This window comes from Rhinolophus sinicus, chromosome 1 (assembly GCF_057876585.1).
Source record: "Rhinolophus sinicus isolate RSI-liver-muscle chromosome 1, RSI-T2T, whole genome shotgun sequence".
Taxonomy (NCBI): domain Eukaryota; kingdom Metazoa; phylum Chordata; class Mammalia; order Chiroptera; family Rhinolophidae; genus Rhinolophus; species Rhinolophus sinicus.
In genome coordinates, this window is record NC_142501.1 from 82,284,961 (window position 1) to 82,301,505 (window position 16,545).

General features: G+C 37.8%; 1 protein-coding gene across 1 annotated transcript in view; it reads right to left on the reverse strand.

The window, feature by feature from the left end:
- Positions 1 to 2,371: 2,371 nt before the first annotated feature.
- The window catches only part of ZC3H11D (zinc finger CCCH-type containing 11D), a 33,146-nt gene continuing 18,972 nt past the window's right edge, over positions 2,372 to 16,545 (reverse strand). Inside the window, exons 7-13 of the mRNA XM_074325328.2 lie at positions 15,843 to 15,950; positions 15,282 to 15,284; positions 14,378 to 14,494; positions 12,827 to 12,931; positions 12,364 to 12,567; positions 10,549 to 10,641; positions 2,372 to 3,357 (exon numbers count right to left, since the gene is read on the reverse strand). Of these exons, the coding sequence (XP_074181429.1) occupies positions 3,332 to 3,357; positions 10,549 to 10,641; positions 12,364 to 12,567; positions 12,827 to 12,931; positions 14,378 to 14,494; positions 15,282 to 15,284; positions 15,843 to 15,950 (656 nt within the window). The 3' untranslated portion in view covers positions 2,372 to 3,331. The remainder of the gene's footprint in view (positions 3,358 to 10,548; positions 10,642 to 12,363; positions 12,568 to 12,826; positions 12,932 to 14,377; positions 14,495 to 15,281; positions 15,285 to 15,842; positions 15,951 to 16,545) is intronic.

Consider the following 16,545-nt stretch of genomic DNA (forward strand, 5'->3'; position numbering starts at 1 on the left):
CATCCTGCGAGTGACTGAATTACAATACAAATTGAATTGCCAGGCTCACAAGTTATTTACTGTTAGTGTGAGGGCATTGATTGGATAGGAACATCGTCCTGTAACTTGGAATGGGGCCATATGGAATGACAATTAAGAAGCTGGGAACACTGAGCCCCTGAATTCTGATGAGTCTTCTTTGCCAGGAGTAGCCTCTCCACCCCCACCTGAGATTAACCAAGAGGTAGTTGCCATGCAAGACAATGCTAATTCCCCTCAGCACTGACACCCACTACTGCTCTTGGAAATTGAATCTATAACTAGACTCAAGTACAGCAGGTGACTAAAGGTGATATACAAAGCATGACCCGTGAGGAACTACTCTACATTCCAAAAGAACTACTTGAGTTTTCTAATTTATATAGACAAAAATTCTGGGAATATATGTGTGAATTGATATTTAAATTGTGGGATAATGGTGAAAGGAACACAAAGTTGGATCGGGTCAGATTTGTTGATACAGGCTCAAAGCAGACATTCTGCTTTTGATGTTGCAGCTCAGGGAGTTATGAAGTGTTTGGTTGGTTGGTTGGTTGGTTGGTTGGTTGGTTGGTTGGTTGGTTGGTTGGTTGGTTGGTTGTTTGGCTGGCTGGCTGGCTGGCCGGCCGGCTGGCTGGCTGGCTGGCTGGCTGGTTGGCTGGTTGGCTGGCTGGCTTAAATATGGACTAAAAGGTGGCCCCGAGTGCATTAGCTAGAAATACCAAACCTGCCTTAGTTTACTATAGAGGAAGGAATTCGAAGGCTTAGGGACATTGGAAAGTTAGAGTGGATTTGTAATATAAGACTTAAGCACCCACCCATCCTGGGAGAGTCTAGCAGACACCTTCGTGTGTGCCCCCCAAATTCATATGTGTAAGTCCTAACTCCCAGTACCTGGTATGTGACCTTCAGTGGAGATTAGATCCTTACAGAGGTAACCAAGTGAAAAAGAGGTCATTAGTGTGGGACCTAAATCAATAGGACGTGTGTCCTTATAAAAGAAGAAATTTGAACACAGACAACACACGTAGAGGAAAGATGATGTAAAAAGAATGTAAGGAGATGATTATCCACAACTAAGGAAACAGACCTGGAGGATTCTCCCTCACAGCCTTCGAAGGGAACCAACCATGCCCAGAACGTGATTTCAGACTTTTAACCTCCAGGACTGTCAGACAATAAATTGTTGTTTGAGCCACTCAGTTTGTGGTGCTTTGTTATGGCAGCTCTAGGAAACTAATATACTAAATGTCCAATAAGTGCTATTTTTATTGCTGCTGCAGTTTGAAAAGAGTAGAATAATAGAACACCAGTCAAATTCATTGGAAGCTTTTGTATGTGTCATAAAAGCAACTGCCCACCACTGTTATCAGAAACTTAAGCTTAAATGCATGACTTCTACGTTTAGGAATCAGCAAGCATAGCTTCTTGCTGGCTTACTAAATTTTTTGGTTATCTACTTATCTTTGTCATCCTCTATCTTTTCTTATTTTAGATAGGGTTTGCTATCTTCTTTCTTCCCGATTATTAGTTTATCCCATTTAAACCAATTACCTCTTCCCTAAATCACAAATATAAAAATAGGTTGGTTAATTCCATCATCTACTTGGTCCTTTAGACAAAATGTATCATAATAAAAATGTCCATGTATTCAGGGATACTAGATGAACACATTCAGAAGAATGACATTCAAGCTTTCCTTCACATTTTTTGTTTTTCATTCCTCACTGATTGTTCAGCATTTTGGATGTAATAAAGATACAGACTGAGAATCCGTACTTCAAGAAAGATGTCTTGAATTGCCTTCTTAGAACTCTTCCTTCATCATTAGTTGAAACTTGGGAAAGACATAGATCTATTTGTTAAGTTGAATTATAGGATGTTTCTTATGAGCCTCCATCCAGACAGCTTTCCAACTCAGCTCTTTTTTTACATCCCTCTCAAATCTATCTCACCAAGATATTTTGCTGGCACAGTTTTCATTTCTATTTACTCTATTTGTGAAAACAAAATGACAATATCCTCATGTTTTTGTAAGTGGGTAGACAGAGCACCATTAGGTTTTGTAAGTGGGTAGAGAGAGCACCAGAAATTAGGTTTATTACTCTACAAGCTGGAATCACATCTTATGTTTTAAAATAAAATGTTTCTAAGAACCCTGATTCCCACTACCAATAAATATTGAACAAGAGGCTACCAATAACCACAAGATGGATAGAAGTATAAATACAGGGTGTCCAAAGTTTTAGTGAAGTTTTGAGCTTTAATGAACTTAGAAGTATTAAGGCTACAAACTTACAAAAACATCATTAAAAAAATTAATTACTTACATTGCTCTCTTATTTGTCTTTACGTGTGAAGAATACATTTTTAAGTTTAAATTTTTGTTTCAGTCACTCTGCAGATGCAACTTTAAAAATTAAATAAAAAATGTATTATTCAAGATACACAATTCTAAACAAGTGCAAAAGAAATGGAAATAAGTTTTCAAGTAGGTGTCTCTCTCATATTTATAAACATTTATACTTCTGGAGTTATAAAAGCTTAAAACCTCACAAAGACTTTTGGGACAACAGCTTATTAATTCACTGTGTTTTTCCTTTAACAAGTCCTTTTCTCAAATGCGATTGTATAATTTTTGTTTTCATAGTAAGAAAATGTTTATTTTTCAGTATTGAATGTAGTGCATCTCAGCAGACTGATTTTGTAGTTGCCAACTAAAAGACATTGTTTAGCAACTGCCCTGCATAATAACCTGTCTCTACAACACGTCCAAGTGTATTTCTATTGGAATTTCTCTAACATACTCATCACCAGACTGTCACCCTGGGACTGCACTGAATTTGTTTACACTTTATCTGTTATTATCACTGAAGGCTCAGCTTAAAACTTAAGGAAAGAAAGAAAATGTGAGGTTTCTTCCGCAAAGGATATTGCAAAACAGAGATCAAAGACACAATTTCACCCCTCAATCTGTGCAATCTAATTTAGCTTACAATTAAAGAATGATTTTAATTGTCAAACTTTTAAATTTTATTAAATGTTTGTAGCAATGCATCAAATGAATTCCAGACCTACCTATATAAATACACAGGCAGCTGTTCGCAATTTGCATTTTTATCAGTTTTGAAAGAGCACAATGTACTTCCTGCATCTTATTTTCAGAATTTGCATTTTATCATCTTTGACTACCCAGTATACAGTATGCTGTACTTGAATATCTCATTCTTTGAATTTTCATTTTTGATTGTAAATCAGATGATGTTTAGCACTTTCCTCTTTTCTTACTTTTCTCTTCTCTCAACCTCCAGTTTTACTTGCTTCCATTTCTTCTTGGCTCTAACAAAACACACAAATTATTGCAGTCATTTTCTTTTCCAGCATTCTTCAGGGTACTGACATTTTGCATGTCTTTTGCTAATTATTTACCATAAATCTAAAGGCAAAACAAAAACTAAGCCATTGCTTTAATTCTTAAGTTTTCAGAATGCCATTCAAACTAATCCCACTTCTTTCTGAAGCTTATTGTGTTTTGAATTTGGATGGATGGATTGGAAATAAAACTATATATATATATATATATATATATATATGTATATGTGTGTGTGTGTATATATATATATATATATGGCTGTACCATGGGGCACCCAGAATGAAAAGAATGAGTATTCCATCCTAGGAGACAGGTACCTCCAGTCACATCAGTTTTGTCCCTATCAGAAAGGAGAAGTGGCCCCAAGGGAAGGCTAGCAATGAGGATGACACCTCTAATTGCCTTCAGATCCTTTCCTCAGTTCCCAAAGACACATTTTCCTCTCCTATTGCATTATCCTTATAGTATCCAATGACATTTTCCCAAAAGGCTCCTCTCATCCATTTACACTTGTGTGGCCTTGGAACCCAGATATTTCTTGGAGGAATAGACTGGTGGCAGTTTCTTTTCTGCCTCCTCTCTTTAGCAGTCCATCTGTCTACTAAGTAATGCTTACGTTGCTCCTCTGTGCCCTAGCAGAAAGTACAGGGGAGGAAATACAAGCTAATCTTTCTCTCTCTTATTCTGGTAATGACTACAATTGGAAAGGATAAGAGTTTAAGAGTCATAAATTTTCTAGTATATAGCTCAGGTAAACACGAAAACTAATTTAATTTTGTTATAACTGTTTTTAATTTTTGGACTATAAATCCCATTCTGCCCAATGTAGAGAATTTATCTGGTCCTTTGCACATAAACTTTGTTAAATTCAGTGATGTCTTAGTTATTTCATATTTCTATTTCAATCACATTCAGATTTGACATTCTTTCTCAGGGTTTTTCTCCCTCCCCCACCTCCCTGCTACTTATCCTAATTTCTAGGATTGGGACAGGGAAGAATGACTGTTGCTATGTGACAACTAGGAAGAGAATGTCATCTCAACAATTTTGTGCCTCAACAACGTCTGGGTCATGTGCTGGGGTGAGTGGCAGCCCAGATAATGCAGTCTAGGGTTTCTCAAACTTGAATGTGCATCCTAATCACGTGGGAATCTTGTTAAAATGCAGATTCTGATTCAGCAGGTGTGAGATGGAGATTCCACATTTCTAATGAGCTCCCAGGTGCTGTCATTGCTGGTGGCCCTCAGATCACACTTCAAGTAACAGGGTTTGATCAGTAGATGATGGCTTCTAATCAAATCCCTCGCAGAGCAATCTGTTGAGATTTCAGCTGAGCCCTCCCCTCCAATAGGGTCCCCCCACAAAAGCATCTTTCTGATGTGATCCCCTCAGTCAGTCCCAGCCAGGAGATTTAGTGGAGATCTACTGGTCCTCTCTCCCAGGTAATCACTCTCACTGGAAACTCACAGGAATATATGATGCCCTCTTAAGCAACCTTGGAGCTTGGAAATCTCAAGAGGCTGTCTCCAGCCTTCTCGTGTTACACATGGCTTGCCCACCCCCCAACCCCACCACCAGATGGCATTAAAAAATTCTCTCCAAGGCTTTTCCCGCTAGGTGGCATCTGGGAAGTGCAATGCAGATCCTCTTCATGCTCGCATTCTTATCAACTTCAACAGGAATTCTATCACTGATCTTTCTACATCTGGAGTCTGGCATAGCTGGAGGTGGTGGGGGAATAGTACCTAATAAGTAACTCCACACTGTATCTGGTCTCTTGCTGCCACTCCATACTTTCCTCATTACTCTCCAGATTGAAAGAAAAAAGTGGTTTTCTCAGCACACATCTCCTGTCAAATCCCCTTTCCTGTACCATGCATGGATGATACATGTTTCATGTTCTGAAGTGACCCTTCCCTCCCCCAAATCCTTCTGCAATTCATGTTTAACTATCTGGGAGGGGAGGGGAGAAGGCTGCTGGGATACAAGAACAGACCCTGGGATGGGACCGGGGTGAGAAGCACATCTTCTAATACTCCAAAAAGTATCCCATCCACAAGGAAACCATGGGAGAAAAAGATGTGGCTCGGCAATTTGTAGTTTTAGTCAGGATTTTCATAGACCTCCCCTCCTAAATTAAATGCAATCACATGTGAAAACCCACACTAACTTAAGAGAAAATATAGTCAATTAATTCATGTTGCAGCAGAGTTCTCTTGAAGAACAATATGTTTGGGGAAGAGATGGGGAAAAAAGATAAATGATTGACTCCAGTACATAAACATATATACAATTCTACATACTGTGTCACAGTTGCAGCCAAAAGAGTTTAGAGAAATACTGCTTTTGAAGATCCCAGCTATTTATTTTGCAAAAGGAACTGTTTCTAGTCTGGATGTGTTCTGATTCATTCTGGAAAGCTCTTGTATGAGAGGATATGGATTTCAGATGATTCTGAAAGTTCTAGGCTACTGTTTTAGGAAGAAACTGCCTATCTGGAACTTTTTCTGGAAGGTTCAGTTTTCTGAAAAGTAATTAAAACCATCATTTTATCCTGTGTGGTTTTCCAAACCTACTGAGCCAGCCCCAGGATAACCTGGGAGAAGACAAAATCTTTTTAGCAAAAGAATCAACTGAGGTCAAGTCTGCTACAAACCTCTACCCTGGTGAGGTTCCCAAGATACCCACACCCTCCCAGAGAACAGAGTACAACAAGAGGGAGACCATAGTCTCTCTAAACTGTGTGGCCTGTAAACTTCATCTTAAAGGCCCTGATAGTTTCTACCAACCAATGCTTGTCTATGGTAGATATAGTAGGGCTTTAGAATTTTGTGTCAAAATATAGTTGTATGTATTTGCTTTGTAGTTCAGCAAAAAAATGTATATTAACATATAATATAATTGCTAAAACTGCTACACCTATAGCTAAGGAGAGAAATATATCAACAGATTCTGATTATACATAAGAATAAGCAAAGGAGAACACAATAAAACAAAGTAAAATTAAATTTCTAGTATCTAAACTTGTAGATCCAAAATGGCAGAGTAGATAAATGCTGTGCTTGCCTCATCCCGTGAATCCATCAAAGAAACAACTAAATTATAGAACAATCAACCTGGAGAACCATCTGAATTCTAGATGAACAGAGGTTTAATAACTGAAGATATAAAGAAGTTATGTTGAGACTGTTAGGAGGAGCAGAGACGCAAAACGGGGTGGCCACAAACCTCCGTGTGGCAGAGGAAAGTTGGAAGGGATATCTTGGCCACAGAGGTTCCCCATGGAGGAGCAAAGAACTCCACCCCACACCAAGCCTCCCAACCTGGAGTACTGGTGCCAAGAAGTGGAGCCACCACAACAGGTAACTATGAAAAAAAGAGGGGATTCCGACCATCTGGGTGGGATGGGAGGCTGCAGGAAACCCAGATGGCCTCATAAAGAGCCCATGCAGGCACTCACCCTGGGCTTCAGCGGAGGGACAATGACTCACATTGCCTCGGGGACAAACGGGGAGCAGACTGAAGTGTGTGGCTGCAGGCAAGGGCTGGAAGGACAGTCCTTGTTGGCCCAGTGTGGGGTTCTATGCCTGTGCAGCCTTCAGGCAGGGCGCCATCTTTTCTGTGTTGAGCCCGCCTTCAGAGGCCAAATCTGAATCTGAATGGTCGGCTGAGATCCGCTTGCTCCATCCTGCTGATTCATTTACACTCTGCCTCACCCAACTCCACATCTCAAGAGGCGTTTTGGCGACTGAACCTTACGGGAGCCAGCAGGTGGCAGCAGGCCTCAGTGTGTCCTGGCTTTTTGCAAAGCTACCCTAGACCCGGTACTGATGGCAGCTGTCCTCAATTTACAACGTGGTCTCGCCCACGCACTTCCAGGCACAGCACAGGCAGCGACCAACTGTGGTTCCCTTTGTACCTCCTACCAGGTACTCCCTGGCCAGTCACAGGCAGTGGCTGATCTGGGCCTGCACCTGAGCCCCTCCCAACAGTCCCCAAAACCAACATGCTTGGAGGTTGGATTCAGACCCCCAACCAATTAGCCTGACAAGTGGCACACAGAAAGGGTGGTCTCAACAGGCACCAGAGCCTGCTGGGCTGAATCCGGCTCCTTGGGGTAAGCCCCTTGCAGACCATAGCTGTGGACGTGGCCAAATCCCACAGCCAATAAGCCCGATGGCCAATGCCATTGGTACTGACATCCCAATAGCAACTGATGCTCAACTATAACAACCCACACAAGGGACACTGCTGGAGCACCCAGCAAGGTGACCAGGGACACTGTGCCACCGGGCTCCACAGGACACCTACTACTTAAAGCCACTGGCAAGACTAGGAGACACAGCAGCCCTACTTAATACATAGAAACAAACACAGGGAGGCAGCCAAAATGAGGAAACAAAGAACTACATCCCAAATGAAAGAACAGGAGAAAACTCCAGAAAAAGAACTAAACAAAATGGAGGCAAGCAACCTGCCAAATACAGAATTCAAAACAGTAGTTTTAAGGACACTCAAGGAACTTAGTGAAAACTTCAATAAAGAGATAGCAAACATAAAAAAGACTGGTCATAAAAAAGAACCAGTTAGAAGTGAATAAACAATAACTGAAATGGAGAATGCACTAGAAGGAATCACCAGCAGTCTACGTGAAGCAGAGGATTGAATCAGCGATTTAGAAGACAAGGTAGCAGAAAACACCCCATTGGAACAGCAAAAGGAAAACAGATTTTAAAAAATGAGGATAGCGTAAGCGACCTCTGGGACAACATCAAGCATAACAACATTCACATCATAGGGGTACCAGAAGGAGAAGAGAGAAAGCAAGGAATTGAGAACCTATTTGAAGAAATAATGACAAAAAAATGTCTTAACCTGGTGAAGGAAATAAACATACAAGTCCAGGAAGAGCAGAGAGTCCCAAGCAAGATGAACCCAAACAGGCCCATACCAACACATATTATAATTAAAATGCCAAAGGTAAAAGACACAGAGAAAATCCTTAAAGCAGCAAGAAAAAGACAATAAGATTGTCAGCTGATTTCTCAACAGAAACTTTGCAGGCCAGAAGGAATTGGCACAAAATATTCAAAGTGATGAAAAGCAAGGATCTACAATGAAGACTACGCTACCCAACAAAGCTATCATTTAAAATCAAAGGACAGATAAAGAGCTTATCTGACAAGCAAAAGCTAAAGTGATTCGTAACCACCAAACACGTATTACAAGGAATGTTACAGAGTCTTCTTTAAGATGGATATATATATGTATATGTATATGTATACACACACACACACACATATATTATGAATAGCAAAATGGCAATAACTACATATCTATCAATAATTACTTTCAATGTAAATGGATTAAATGCTCCTATCAAAAACATAGTGGCTTAAAGGATAAGAAAAGAAGACCTTTACATATGTTACCTACAGAAGACTCACTTCAGATTGAAAGACACACACAGACTAAAAGTAAAGGGATGGAAAAAGTTATTTCATGAAAATGAAAATGGAAAATAAAAAGCTGGGTTACAATACTTATACCAAACAAAATAGACTCTAAAACAAAAGGCTATATAACAAGAGACAAAGAAGAACCCAGTTATCCCACTTCTGAGTATTTATTCGAAGAAACCCAAAATGCTACTTCGAGGGGACATGTGCATCCATATATTCCCTGCATCATTGTTTACAATGGCCAAGATGTGGAGGCAGCCTGGGTGTCCATCGATGGATGAATGGATAAAGAGGAGGTGGTACATATATACAATGGAATATTGCTCAGCCAAGAACCCGAGGGAATGGGTTCTTGCCATCTGCAGTGGCATGAATGGACTTGGAGGGTATTGTGCTGAGTGGAATATGTCAGACAGAGAAAGACAGATGCCATGTGATTTCATTTCTATGTGGAATCTAAAGAACAAAATAAACAAACAAAACAGAAACACACTCATAGATACAAATAACATTTTGATGGTTGCCAGATGGGAGGGGGTTAAGGGGGTAGTGAAAAAAGGGGAAGGGATTAAGAAGTACAAATTGGTAGTTACACAGGAGTCATGGGGATGTAGGGTATAGCATAAGGAATATAGTCAATAATATTGTAATAACTATGTATCATGTCAGATAGGTACTAGATATATCTGGGTGATAGATGGGAGGGCGATTGGGGGACAGAGTGGAAAAGGGGAAGGGATTAAGAAGTACAAATTGGTAGTTACAAAATAGTCATGGGGGGCCGGCCAGTGGCTCAGGCTGTTGGAGCTCCATGCTCCTAACTCTGCAGGTTCGATTCCCAAATGGGCCAGTGGGCTCTCAACCACAAGGTTGCCAGCTCAACTCCTGGAGTCCCGCAAGGGATGGTGGGCAGCACCCCCTGCAACTAGCAACAGCAACTGGACCTGGTGCTGAGCTGCGCCCTCCACAACTAAGACTGAAAGGTCAACAACTTGAAGCTGAACGGCACCCTCCACAACTAAGATTGAAAGGACAACTTGACTTGGGAAAAAGTCCTGAAAGTATACACTGTTCCCCAATAAAGTCCTGTTCTCTTTCCCCAATAAAAATCGTTAAAAAAAAGAAAAAGTCATGGGGATGTAAAGCAAAGGGAATATAGTCAATAATATGGTAATAACTATGTATAGTGCCAGGTGAGTACTAGTGTCATGGTTATCACTTCTTAAATTAATCAAATGTCTATCCACCATGCTGTACACCTGACATTAATATAAAATAATATTGAATGTTAACTGTAATTGAAAAATTAAAAAACGGGGGAAGGTGAAGGGGAATAAGAGGTTCAAATTTCCATTTATAAAACAAATAAGTCATGGGGGTGTAACGTATAGCATAGGGAATACAGACAATAATATTGTGATAGTGTGGTACAGTGTCAGATGGTTGCTGGATTTATGGTGATCGCTTCTTTACATATATAAATGATGTACACCTAAAACTCATATAATGTTTATGTTAGCTATATATTTAAAAAAATCTTTTTTAAAAAGACCTACTAAACCCCAAGTAATTATGTTCATATATATCATGAAAATTTTCTAAATTTTCTAAAATATATTCCTTTCCTTGAGCTTAAAAACTTGTCATCCATTTTTAGAATTGTATGATATGTTAAAATCACTAGTAAATATTTACCTATATATATCTTTTCAGTTTTTGAATATGTTTTTGAAAAAGGAATTCTTTTTCGCCAGGCTGAACCATTATATGACGTTGACATATATTTATCTGCGGGAAAAAAAGAAGATTGAAATCAAATATTGTATAACTTTAAAATCATATTCCAGGAGTGTTTCAAAGTTATAAACATCTCACAGGTGAGGTTGTTCTCTAAGTAATTCATTTTACCATTTCAAAGCTAAGGCATCAGGAACACAAGTGCGCTTATTAAGACCATTTAAGTTATCAATGAATAGGGTTAACACATCTCTTCATTGGCTGTTCAATTCCATGACACTAAGCTAGAGGAGGGTATGGTATCTGGATGTGATCAAAATATTACATTGCCTTGCTTTACAATGATTTTACATACCATTCTGCTAATATTAATATTTGTAGAGTTAGAAGAAAGAATGGAGGAAAGAAAGGAGGGAAGAAGGGAGGGAGGGAGGGAGGGAGGGAGGGAGGGAGGGAGGGAGATGTGAAAGGTACAGCCCTGTTCCCCTTTCCTTTAGTGAAGTGACTCCCATGATGGCAGTGATTGCCCTACTGTAATGAACTCACTGTCCTAGGAAACCAAAGCATTTATATACTGAATTGGTCCTTAAATATCTACTTTTCCTCTGACAGCTCTATATTTGAACTATTATCTAACAAGGTTGTATTTATGTTTTCAAATACCACTATGCAGCTGTGGATCTCAAAGCCTCGTCCATAATCATGCTAAACATGTATTTGCTTTTTTCCCTGTGTCAACATTTTCACTAATAATGCAAAAGTGATCATGAGTGTAACCGCGACCACCTTAACACAAAGGTAGACAATGGCACCAAACTATTCTGGTAGTCATTGTATTCTTCATAGCTGTTTCCTCATAGTAAAACCATAATGAAATTAATAATAAAATAATCATAGTAAGAAAAAAAATTAAAACCCAATTTCACCTAAGAATATCCTTATTTTTGTATACAAATTCATACACCACTCTATTCAAAAACACATAGGAAAAAATATTTTAAATAAAGCTAACTTCTATTTAAATTATAAAAGAAAGGACCTAAGAGAGACATAGTTTTTACTTAAGTTTTACAAAGTACACAACATTCAGAACTCCACTAGCTAAACTGTAAAGATAGGAAAATACAAACATGAAACAATATAGGGATTGAGTGGCTTTTTGTTAAGTGGAGAAACGTGCAACTCAACTTCGAAAGAGCAAAATTCATCTGACAGAAGAAAAAGAGATTTGATTTCCTCCTGTACTTCTGACATATAGTATGATTTTGACTATCATATGATGGAATGATTTAGAAGCAATCTTTCCATGGTGGGAGAGATGAGAGGTTGTCAAAAATATTGCAGTTAACCCACAAAGTAACCCTTTCAGAAAGTAATCATGAAGGTCTAAAGAAAAGCCAAGGCACTAGCTTGAAAGTGATAATTGAACCATACAGTTAATGGAACTAGAAAATGTCGACTATTTGAAAACAATCCTCCAGAGAGAAATAAAGCTATGGAGGGGGAACAAAGTGCAGAGCTCTGAGACAAAACTAGAGGTGTGGGAGGTTCAATGTCAAGTCATCTGCACCAACTTGTTTTCCTCCATAGCCTTTAAATCATGTGCACGACTGCACATGGAAGAAATCCTCTCACAGGGTTTCTAAGATGGGGATGATGGCTTGGAAAAGGGAGAGGGGAGTAGACAGCAATGAAGATTAGTTGGACCATTAGGAAATTCCATGGGAATGCAAACCACAGACACGAGTAAACCATATAAGTAAACAGCCTCACCTGGACAAAGGTGGAGTTTGGGTTCCTTGTAAACATGGACCCGATTGGAGAACCCATTTGTGGGCCTGCTGTGGGGAGGTGCATTTAATGAGGCAGTCTTGACGGCATTGCTCTGAACATGGATAGAGGATGCATTCTCAGCATTTCTGGTTTTATTATTGTGATGGTAACTCATTTTACTTTTAGGATTTGGGGCCTGTACTGCTATAAAAGAAAGGGGAAAAGGAGTGAGGGATAAAACAAGCTGGTTTCATACCCTAAACAACATACTGCACTTTAAGTGTTTGATATCACGGTGGAAGACAATGCAAGCTAAAAGAACTAAGTTTATTGGAGTTGAGTTGATGTCTAAAATAACATATTATACCACAGTGATTTGTTTTTCGGGTATAAAATATTATTTGACATTTAATCTCTTCTCAAATTACAGTTTATGAATATCAAATATATATAGATACTATACCTCTCCTCATTCCTGGGCCGGGAAAGTTCTTTGGTTCATCATAAATCCATTTTATTTTTTTCACGCCTTTAAAATGAGGCTTCTTCACTGGCTGGACATCATCCACTTAGAGGAGACATAAATTGTTACAGTTTTTAAAAGAGATGCTTTCATCTGAAAATTACTGGAGGTGATAATTACGTATTTGTGCATTCACATGTCAAGCAAAAGAAAAAATAAATTCAACACCCTAATACTTTACTTTCTAGAACAAAGAGCGATTTATTTTTAACTACCAAAAAAAAAAAAAAAAGCTATCTTGAAAATAGATGAGAAAACTTTCTGTAAGTAGCATTCCTTAGAGAAAAATGCTTTTCTCCAAAGAAACATGTAGGTTCATTTAAAAGATGATAAAATTACATTCCAAATATAATTACATGTATCTCATGAAAATGTTACTGTAAGTAGTTTTAGAATTATTTTGAACATACATCTTTTTGTACATTTTTATCCACAATGACTACTACTTAAGAAGTTGGTTTAATGTAAAATACTTTTAGTGAATTTTACTTTCCCTTTTAAGATCTTAACAAGTTTTGTGTACAGATAGTTTGGTGAAACAAGACTGAATAATCAGAATCTGTAAGTGCTAACTAAGATCACTAAATTATTCACTTTTTACTTGCATGTTTTTTTTTTTTTATATGCATACTCAGTTTTCCAGGAGTTTTAAGGTACATTTCTCTAGACATTTGTTAAACAATTTAACAGAGAAGGGCCTTCGTTGTGATTTCTCTGTGCGGAAATACTGAACATTGACAAGTAACTAATGCACAGAGAAAAGGAACATGAATTGCACTATGTAGATACATTCGCTGTCTTCAGTGGACTAATAAATCTGCATTTGCCCGAGCTCTCAACCTCAGCGTAAGCATCAGGCCTTCAAAGAAATTGATTCACTGCCTGCTCTCCCCTCTCCAAACAAGATGCTCCACCCTTCCTCTCAAGTCCCATTCCACGGGCTTGGAAACCATATTTTTAACAAGTGCCACTAAAGTGAGCTTCTTTGGGAGTAAACCATCATAGTTCCCTTAGTGCTTAGCTGGGATCCAAGAATATTGTACGGGTTCAATAAATGACATAAAGGAGAGGAGAAAGGAGGGAAGGAGACAGAGAGAAAGATTCATGAGTCTTCATGCATCAAGAAAAGTAGCTCAAAGTACTGAATAGCGAGAAGTCAAATCAAGAAAAATAATCCAAAACATAATAAAAACATGTCAATGTATTCCAATATGGGTTAAATTAAAATGCAATACTAATGAATCTTTCGAGAAGGTAGCATGTTCTTAATTTTAATACCTAAATTAAAATAGTGGGAAAGTATGTTATTTACTAGGACCTACATCACAATTCATTGCCAAAGTTAGTAGAAAAATATTCTTTAATTCTTAATCCTGAATAATTTTTAAACCGTCCTTTTCTTTTCTTTTAAAAAAATTATATTTCAAATAAGCAAAACAAATCCATGATAAGACAAATATATCTAAGGCCAAAAAGAGATAGAGCTCTCACTTGAAGAGGGGTCCTCTCTGCACTTCATACTGATATTCTCAGTAGCATTTAATACATGCATTGTAGGTACTAGTCGGGTAGTAAGGGAACGCTTTGGATGAGGGCTCTCCTTGTTATCTTTTAAAGCAAATTAAGAAAATAAAAGGTATTAGTAAAAGAAGTGTCTCAGTTGGTATTTCACTTTTCAAACATTCTATGATGGGCATACCTCTTTAAAATATATGTATGTATATTACTTTTTAGAACTCATTACTGAAATGCCCTAATAATTGCCTTGAGTCCCCCAAATCTGTTACTAACAAAACATTAAAAATCCAGAAATATAGCCATTCTCTTCAATATGTAAGTTATATATATTTGGCAATATCTTTAATAACTCCATATAAAAGAATTAAAAGATTATCGATTTTACATCAAATGTGCCAATTTAAATTGAGGCTCCAAAGATACTTGAAATGTAACAACTTTCGCTTGTTTTATGCTTTGGAGCAGGACTACCCGACAGAGCTTTCTGCAATGATGAAAACAGTCTAGCTATGTGTTGTCTGAAATGATAGCCCCTGCTCACATGTAGATATTGAACACCTGAGATATGGTTAGTACAACTGAAGAACTTCATTTTTTGTTTTATTAAATTTTAATCAACGTAAATTTAAACAGCCACACGTGGATGGTGTGGATGGGTACTGTTACTAGTGTAGTTTTAGTTTTTGTTTTAATTTTTGCTTTTGATGGATTGGGCAAAAGTTTTCCATCTCTAAGTGAGAGAGAGGAACAGATTTACATATAATTTTCCATTAGAATCCTTTAATTTCATTACAAATGCCCTTTCCTATTAAGAACATTTATTCATGGGAAAACAGCAGATTCAGCTGATTAATATCAGATGGAGACTATGTAAAACCCTCTAATGACAGGGCAGATGTACTTTTAGTCTGTAATTAAGAGAGCTGCCCAGCAGAGAGGTAACAGTCGGGGCATTCTAAGAAGCATAAAACTAGAGGGTATATTTTATTATCATATCTTTTGATTATTCACAGGTTATAGTTAATAATAATTGTTAAATGGGGAAGTCAACATGGGATTAAAACTCTTTCCAGTGTTCACAAAGCTTTCTAAGAAAATTCAATCACATGTGTACTGAGTATTTGAAGTTGGAAAAAGAAACTAAAAATGACTTGATATTACCACGTAAGAGAACCAATAAGTTTAGAGCTAGCAAGACTCCTAGAAATCGTGTAGCCCAACAGGCTGCTTTTTCAGGTTAATTAGATAAAGTCTCATGGTCAAACAATTAGGCACGGTGTCAGGCCTGGAATCTTAGGGCTTTTGACTCCTATTTAGTGTCTATTTTTATTGATTACTTTGCCTATTGTATTCATTATCTTGCCTACTACAATCAAGCATTATGCTTAATTTATCTATCCAAATTAAAGATTGATTAAAATCATCAATGGTTTATTACCTTTAGTATTTGAATATTTTGACATGGTGATTTCTTTTTCTTCAGTTAAAGCTTGATTTTCATCTACTCCAAGAAATATGATCTTCTGTGGAACGTAACAATCACCGCCTATGAAAATACCTTAGTGTCAGTGGCAATGATGACAGAAAGTTGTACAAAACTATTTTCTTTTTTAATTTTATTGGGTAACAGTGTGTTTTTTCTAGTGGGAATAGAACCAGCAAGTTTGTTGTTAAGAGCATGCACTCTAACCAACTTAGCTAACTAGCCGCCCCCAAAACTATCTTTTAATACAGGATTATCCTCCTCTACAACATCCCTTTTGTCCATTTTTGTTTAACTACTTCTCAGTGATACCAACCCTATCTCAATATATGTCACATATATTTAGATTAACACATGAGTATATATGTATATGAATATACAGTATGTACACTTACATACTGATAAGCAAGAAAATTTACATAGTCACAATTAATTTTCCTTTGACATATAACAATGGTTGCTTCCACTCTTTATCACCCTTTAGAGATAATCAATGTAAATATAATTTATCTTTCATATAATATCTTCAGATATACAAAAGTAATTTTTATGTTCCTTAAAGGTCTTCTGTAATATCCATAGCTGCATTAAGTATTACTTATGTACTTAATTTCCAGATGCTTCACCTCATAAGTCACATAATTGTTTCAGGTAACCT